The sequence below is a fragment of the Nicotiana tabacum genome, chromosome 22 (assembly GCF_000715075.1).
Source record: "Nicotiana tabacum cultivar K326 chromosome 22, ASM71507v2, whole genome shotgun sequence".
Taxonomy (NCBI): Eukaryota; Viridiplantae; Streptophyta; class Magnoliopsida; order Solanales; family Solanaceae; genus Nicotiana; species Nicotiana tabacum.
Window position 1 is genome coordinate 7,826,587 of NC_134101.1, and position 8,738 is coordinate 7,835,324.

The window sequence follows — 8,738 nt, forward strand, 5'->3', positions numbered from 1 at the left end:
CAAAATCAAGAAGACCAAGAACTTCAAGAAATTGAAAAAGTCCAAGAATCCATTCAAGATTAGGATTTCTTTTCCTTAAAGATTGGGATTTCTTATTTCTTGTTTCCTAGTAATTTAATTTTTGTTTTAGTAGGATTATATTTGTTGTTCTAGTCAAACTAGGATTGTTAGTTGGTATCCCATTCCTACTAGAATTCTTTTTCCTATTTTAGGCAGGATAAGTTTTCTTAATCTTATTTTTATTCTAGTTTAATTAGGATTAGTTTTTCTTAACCTTATCAATTTTACTCATTGTAAGGCCTATTTAAAGGACTTATTATGCTGAAAATAAATATTGGTGATTAGTTTTTCCAAGCTTTTGCTTCCAAAAACGTGATTGATCTTTTATTTCATTCTTCTTCATTTATTCAACGCTTCTTCCAATCTTGCAGGATTGAGAAACGTGTGGGTGAGGTTTCTTTCCATCTTACATTCTTCTAACGTGAGTTTGAAGCACGCTTTCGCTAGCTTTGTGAAAAACTTTAGCGGGGTGCTTTTGTTTTTCTCTCTTCTTTTTACTTGAGAGGTGCAAAACCTTGAAAATACATCAATTTGGTATCAGAGCACAGGTTCCAGATTCGAATTCTTGACTTGCTATCTCATTCATCGTGTCACCAAACAAGAAAATAGCAAATTTGTGATCCTCTTCAATGGATCTTCAATTAAAAATTCAGAAATTAAGAACTACAGTCCTTGAGCGAGACAATGAAGAAACTAAATTGCAGTTAAATAGCTTGACATAATCAATAATGCATCTGACTGAATTGGTTGAAGGTTTGGAGCTTCAATCACCACACAACATACAAATGCTACCGCCACGTCTACCATTTCGGTATCCACCAATTCAACCGCACAGAGCAAGATATATTGAGCAAATTGAAGAGGTTGAAGCCGACCAAGGCATAAGAGTACCAATGCACCATGCCCAATATGATAAATATTTAGATAATCAAGGGAATGAAGAGGACAAAACTGATGAAGACCAATATCAAAGAGATGAGATACATGCATTGGATCCAAAACTTGAGGAATTACCACCAAAGTTTTATGACGATCCATTAGATTATCCAGCCATGTGTGTCGTTGACTTTTCGCCTTTCAGATATGCTCAACACAGTGTTTTTGAGAGTGAGAAGCGCAAAAAAGCGACAGGGGCTCGCCTCGCTTCAAAAGCGAAGCGCAAAGCGAACCGCACGCTTCATTGAAGTGAAGCGCAATTCTTAAAAAACATAATGTAAACCTTGCAAAGACAAAATATAAATACTCAAAAAGTTTAATTTAAAAACTTAAAAGTAGGTACCACCAAATCCTCCACAAACCACAGGACAAGCAAAATCAAAGCTACTAAATTACTAGAATCAACATCTTATTCCTCTTCCTCTTCATGAGCACTTTCATCTTCATCAATTAGGGATAGGGATCGACTTGTAGTAGCCACACTTTTTCCCTTCCTAATCGAGCTTGAACTTGAAGTATTCCCCCTTAAACCATAAGGGTTCTCCCCAACTCCACTAGCATCCGCAACATCACCCCAAGTGAAATTAGAGTCGCCTTCAATTACTTCTTCATCTTCACAATTTTCGGGGACTCCGGTTAGCCACTCATTAGCCTCGTCAATATTGTCCAAAAGAATTGGATCAATTAGATTGCGGTGGTTGTAGCGACGTCTCAATGCTCTATTGTATTTTATGAACACTAGATTATGGAGGCACTTCAAGGTTAGTCGATTCCTCTTCTTTGTATGAATCTGCAAACAAGATGTGTCAACTAAATAGTAGGAAGGACAATTGAGATATAATTTACTTTATCTCAAAACACGAAATTATTCTTTTTATTTCTCACGTGTTCAAAAACGCTCCAGTTCCTTTCACATCTGGAAGAACTACAAGTTAAACTTAGAACTTTGATCGCGAAAGTCTGTAAATCCGGAGTCTCTGTACCATATTGGTCCCACCACTCAACTATAGAAGTGAAAAAAAATATATTCAAGAGTTAATAAGTATAAAAAATACATTAAAAGTTAGAGCTATAAAATATAGAAGCACTCGATCACCTGGCGACTTCGTCTTTCTTTGTTTAATAGCCAGTCGCAGCTTGAAAAGTCCTTCACCTGCCTTGTAAATAGCAAACTGATCTACTATCTTTTCTTGCAAGTCTTCATCTGGGGTCAACTTAATAACACACCCATGGAATCCCGTCCACACTTCTCTAGCCAATGAATTATTCTCATACTGATCATAAAAGACTGACGGGTTCAGAATAAGTCCAGCTGCATGCAAAGGTCGATGAAGTTGCTCCGTTCATCTTGCATCAATGATCTGAAAGACCTTTGCATATTTCTGCTCATGAGTGAATGATGCTTGAATAGCCTCATTGGCCCTATCCATAGCTTCATAGAGGTAGCCCATTGGTGGTTTTTAATCCCCATCCACCAAACGGAGTACTTTAACCAAAGGGCCACCAATTTTAAGAGCATGGAGGACATTATTCCAAAAAGAATAAGAAAGAATAATGCGTGCAACATCTTTCCCCCTAGTTTCCTTTGCAAATTTACTCTTGTTCTATTCCTCTGAAATGAACGACTTTCTCAAATTGGCTTTTTGCAAGTGGATACTATGCAAAGTCAAGAAAGCAGTGGCGAACCATGTCTTTCCCGGTTTCACCAAATTTTTTTGTCTGGTGAATCTTCTCATCATATTCAATAACAAGGGTCGTTAAGCAATATAAGAATGTACCCTAGTGCCCTGGCCAAAAACTGTAGAGAAGGGTTTTTCCTTGAAAATGTCCCCGAATATTAAGTTGATACAATGAGCCGCACATGTAGTCCAATAGACATTCGAGTATGCTCCTTGCACTATGCCACTCGCTTTCACATTTTCACTCGCATTATCAGTAACCACTTGAACAACTTTGCTTGGGCCAATCTTTTCAATGGTGTTCTGAAACAAGGTGAACATTTTGATGTGGTCAGTGGACGAGTCGCTAGCATCAATCGACTCAAGAAACAAATTTCCCTAATCATTTTTCCCAGTTCTTGTTGTCCACTTATCCATCATAATGGAGCATCCATACTTGTTCCACACAACTTTATGTTCCTCCACAATTTTATTGGTCTTCTCCACTTCCTTATTTAGATAAGGACCTCTGATTTCATGATAAGTGGGAGGCTTCATTCCAGGGCCATATTGACCAACGGCCTCAATAAAGTCTCCAAAAGTGTCAGTATAGTTGACACAATTGAAGGGGAGCCCAGCATCATAGACCCATCGTGCAAAAGCTTTAACTGCACGATCCCTCAAAATGTCCTTAGCAATTTTTTGCACATCTTTTCCACCGCTCTTTGCTTCTGGCTTCTTTGGGAAATAGCAATATATAGGACTTTAGTCCTACTCGTACCCGTCGATCCATGGCTTGAAGAGATAGCATCTCTTCCCCGTTTTGTTGGAAGTGACAAACCTTCACCTTCTTCAATATCATCATCATCAGATTGGTCACAAATGGTTGATGACTCATTTGATTTTTTTTGCTCCTTCTTCTTCTCAACAAAATTCTTTATTTCATCCCTCACCTCCGGTGGACATTTCGGACAACTTGTGACATTTCTATCGCCACCAATAAGAAGGAATTTAAAGCGATAAATTACCCCCTTTGTAATCTTGTTACAAAACTTGCATACAACATTTGTACTATTCTTCTCATCAGCTTTATCGCTATATCGCCAAGTCGGGTTTTTCTCTTTCAAACTTTGGGACATTTTTAAATCCCTATTAATATAAGAAAATACATAATCAAATAAACTGAAAATACATATAAAATTAATCAAATAAACTGAAAATATAACATATATATAATAATTAATTTTATAAACTAAAATACACATTAAAAAAATCAAATAAACTGAAAATATAACATATATATAATAATTAATTTTATATATTGAAATATACACTAAAAAATATAAACTGAAAATACATATAAAATTAATCAAATAAATTGAAAATATAACATATATATAATAATTAATTTTATAAACAGAAATACACATTAAAAAAATTAAATAAACTGAAAATATAACATATATATAATAATTAATTTTATAAACTAAAATACATATTAAAATTAATAAATAAGAAGAATAAGGGGGGGGGGGGGAACAGCCTGCCCTAGCTGTGCAGACGGCTGGACAAAAAAAACCGAAAAAGAAAAGAAAAATTACCTGGAGGCTGAAACCCTAGTTGGCTGCTACTGCTAACGTTGGGAAGGAGAAAGAATGGTCTTTTCACTTTAGGTCTGTTTTGTATAATAAAAACAAAGACCAAAATTATTATTTTTTTAAAATGACCCCTCTGAACAGAAGCGAGCGCTTCTGCGCTTCTCACTTCTGTGTCGCTTCGCGCTTTTTTGGCTGAAGCGATCGCTTCTGCTGGTCGTGTCGCTTCAGTTAGGAAAAAGCGACGGCTTCTCGCTTCGCCTCGCTTCTCGCTTAAAGCGACGAAGCGCTCGCTTTTCAAAACACTGGCTCAACACAATATTGACTTGATTGTTGACTCAATCATCCCAAACAAGTCAGCATATTGTGTTAATCCTAAAGTCCATAAAAATATGCATGAACAAGAGGAAAGATTACCTAAAAGGGAGTGGATAATGGAGAGTTTGAGTCTATATATTGGAGAAACAAGATATCATCACGTCGTTTATATATATGGCTATCGTCAAAGTGATTGTCGGTGTAGAAGCGTTGCAATTGAAGCATTCTCAAAAAGAGTGTTGGACTCAGTGTTGTCAAAGGCGCGCTTAAGCCCTGAAGCGAGGCTCAAAACATGTTGAGCGCTTCGCCTCGCTTTGTGGGTGTTTCAGTGCCGCATCAAGGCTCTAAGGCATGCTTTTACTTGCCAATGAGTGTAATCCTGAAAAGGCGACACTAAACAATTGATATTTCACTTTATCGTAATCTTTTTTTCAATTTCTTTGTCCATATATTTGTTATTCATGCTTATAATTATTGTTCTTAGACTACATATGCATATTTTTACTTTTTCTCCAGTTACGCCTTTTTTCATTAAAGCCCATGCTTTATTTGCGTTTTGCGCTTAAAGCCCCAAAGGACCTTAGAACTTTTTTGCGCTCTTTGCTTTTGATAACACTGGTTGGATTCCATACTTAATTTAAAGCTAGACATAGAATTAGTTAAGTTCCATGAAGTTCTAACATCAATAACTTCATATCGTAAGTTGAAATTTGAGAGACAACGTAGAAAGATTACATGGAGAAGACTTGGTAGAAAGTTGAAACTTAGAAAGTGGGATTTATTCAACCACATGCTAAGTTTTCTTACAACACGAAGAAGCTCTGTGATAAGCTAGCAAAGTGTAACTTGAAACCGGGCGAGCATTGGGTCCTCATTCTTTATGATAGCAAATCTTGCGCCATTTATGGAAGTTGTTAGACTCGAGGACGAGTCTTTCTCAACCAAGGGAGAATGACGCAAAATCAAGAAGGCCACGATAGGGATTTCAAGATTAGGATTTCTTTTCCTTAAAGATAGGGATTTCTTATTCCTTGTTTCCTAGTAATTTAATTTTTGTTTTGGTAGGATTATATTTGTAGTTCTAGTCAAACTAGGATTGGTAGTTGGTATCCCATTCCTACTAGAATTCTTTTTCTTATTTTAGTTAGGATAGGTTTTCTTAGCTTTATTCTTATTCTAGTTAGATTAGGATTAGTTTTTCTTAACCTTATCAATTTTACTCATTGCAAGGCCTATTTAAAGGGCATAATATGCTGAAAATAAACATTAGTGATTAGTTTTTCTAAGTTTTTTCTTCAAAAACATGATTGATCTTTTATTTCATTCTTCTTCCTTTATTCAACTCTTCTTCCAATCTTGCAGGATTGAGAAATGTGTGGGTGAGGTTTCTTTCCATCTTACATTCTTCTAATGTGAGTTTGAAGAACGTTTTCGCTAGTTTTGTGAAAAACTTTAACGGGGTGCTTTTGTTTTTCTCTCTTTTTATTGTATTTGAGAGGTGCAAAGCATTGTAAGTACATCAGTTGTCTCATATGTTACCCATAATATATGGAAGTTTCCACGTAACTTCATAGTCATTCGGTCTGAATTCTACATGAAGAACATAGATGACGGAACAGAAAGACCCATGATGTAGAAGATCATAACATGAGTGATTCGGCAGATTTGGATTCATATATATATATATAAGGGAGACCAACACACCCCTGAAAGAAAATGTGAAATACCTTGACAGTGCAATGCCAAAATTATAGGAGCATTGACGTTCTATTATCTTCTCAGTGTAGGTTGGGTAAGATAAGTGATACACCTAGTCATAACTAGCATTTATAGTACACCCACAGTCACCATTTCCAATTTGACAACTAGCTAACAAAGTTGTCAATTCTAGCTCGCGCTTGGGGCAATGCTGAAGCTAGTGAGGTTCTCACCGAGGCACGTCTATCGCTGGTGGAAAACTATTCCAAACAAAGTTGCCAATTCTCTTTTTCTAATTTCCCAAATTAGTCATTCAAAATTTCAACCTACTATCTGAATATACAAGCACATACAAGTTATAAATAGCAAGCTATTCATAAAAGTTCAAGATGCACCAACCATATACTATTGCACTCGTTCAAGAAGTCAAATTACTTCTACTCATGCTCATTCTGCAAAAGCTAATAGATCTCTCGTTTTATACAATTATTCTCTACTACTTTAGTGTTGCACAAGTATCCATGTTTGCAGAGGTACATGTCTACATGGAACGCGGACCAATAAACTAGTAGAGAAAGTAATTAAGTTGACACATAGGTAGATAATTCTAAGCTTTTCCAGGCACCAGCATGACAGACAAGGATGCCATTTACAAGATTTTGCTGCATTTAGCAAACCCCATTTTGTAAGGATTTAAGTTATATATACTGACAATGTATTAAATTTTAGCACTATCAGACTAATTTAACATGTTATAGCAGGTTACTTACAATCTATTATATGATACTAATAAGTGCTTATTGAAAAAAATTACCTATAATTACCTTTTAAGTGACATCACACATTTTTTACATTGTCAATGCCCAAAACTTAAACAACAATAAGAATTGCATTTTTCCATACCTACGCTAATTAAAAGAAAGAAAAAGATGAATTTCACAAACACTTACATCATCATCATCATCAGAATCACTAGAGACAGCAAGCTCAGCAACATTGTCAGCAGGCCCAGGCCCAAGCCCAAACTTGGCTGGGGCAGACCAGGAAGTAGCTCGGGATGTAGATGTAGATGAGGCTTTGCCCACCATTCTTGCCTCAAGTTTAGCAATCTTTGTGGGCAGAGACTGGTCTGATTGGTTTGAAGAATTGGATGCAAAATGAATGACCATATCATCTGACATTTTTCAAAATGCTACCTTAAAGAACAAATAATCAGATTATTCACAAGTACTTTTCAAGACCCAAAACATAAAAGAGATGAACTTGGGTATCTTGTTTATAATTCAAAGAGAATTTAGGAGATCCCTTCTAGTCAAAAGGAGTTGTAAAACCAAGAAACGGCAGTGTCCCTCAAATGAATTCAATCCTTTTGACAACAAGAAAGTAAATAAATGGGTACTGTGGAGATTTAGGGTTAAATTCCTATTTTGTGGAAATGGAAAAAATTAAAGGGCGGGAAAGAATAATGAGTTGTAGAGGAGGTGAGGGGGAGATTTTTGAAATCAGAAGAGTGGGTCTTTTTGAAAACAGAACATCACGTATCAATACTTACGGACCAATTTAAGATGCCATAAGCGTAACTAAAACAATCCAACAAAATTACGAATTTGCCATCTGAGAAACAAATGGAACTTTTAGGGTAAAATCCACAGAGAAAAAGATGCCAACTTTAGCTCAAAAGTTGTTTGCAACTCAAAAACATATTAAACTACAAATGATACAGAATCTGAGGCAGAAGAAAAAAAAGCAAAATCTAAGTTGAACTGCTTCATGAAAAACTTAATCAACGACGTAAAAGGGATCAGATTATGTTATTTTAGAATTTTGGAAGAGAAAATTGGACCTTGAATATTTGAGAATATCTCTTCTGCATTCCCATCAGTGTTTATGTAACAATTCTGCAGTTAGATGTGTAGATATCCCCTTCCATGGCGGCAGATTCAGTCAAGTAGGAAGCGGAACTGACGGCATAGCGATGAAGAAACAGTAGGAAGATCGACGCGCTGTTGGTTGACGGTAACGGAGAGAGAGTAAACTTGGTGCGAGTTATGAGCAATTTGTTCTATAATGTTTTAGAATAACTCATTTGTTCATTAAAACTATTTCACTATTTCACTATTTCAACTTCAACTTTAAATACATTTTAAACAACTTTTTATAAACTAAAATACATATAAAATTAATCAAATAAACTGAAAATATAACATATCTATAATAATTAATTTTATAAACTAAAATATACATTAAAAAATTAAATAAACTGAAAATATAACATATATATAATAATAATTAATTTTATAAACTAAAATACATATTAAAATTAATAAATAAGAAGAATAAAGGAGGGGGGAACCAGTGCATGCCCTAGCTGTACAGACGGCTGGAATAGAAAAACCGAAAAAGAGAAAGAGAGAAGGAGGAGAAGAAGAAGAAAAGAAAAATTACCTAGAGGTTGAAGGCTAAAACCCTAGCT

General features: G+C 35.5%; 1 protein-coding gene and 1 non-coding gene across 5 annotated transcripts in view; one reads left to right on the plus strand and one right to left on the minus strand.

Annotated features, from left to right (window-relative positions):
- Positions 1–8,358, minus strand: part of LOC107800841 (serine/threonine-protein kinase TOUSLED) — a 32,203-nt gene extending 23,845 nt beyond the window's left edge. Inside the window, exons 1-2 of one of the 4 annotated variants that reach the window (XM_075243496.1) lie at positions 8,109–8,358; positions 7,216–7,461 (exon numbers count right to left, since the gene is read on the minus strand). In XM_075243496.1, the coding sequence (XP_075099597.1) occupies positions 7,216–7,446 (231 nt within the window). In that variant the 5' untranslated portion in view covers positions 7,447–7,461; positions 8,109–8,358. The remainder of the gene's footprint in view (positions 1–7,215; positions 7,462–8,108) is intronic. The other 3 variants (XM_075243497.1, XM_075243498.1, XM_075243499.1) reach the window with 3 other exon arrangements.
- Positions 6,456–6,606, plus strand: LOC142176864 (U4 spliceosomal RNA). Its single transcript, XR_012705670.1, has one exon. It is a non-coding gene; the product is annotated as a U4 spliceosomal RNA (small nuclear RNA).
- Positions 8,359–8,738: the final 380 nt, after the last annotated feature.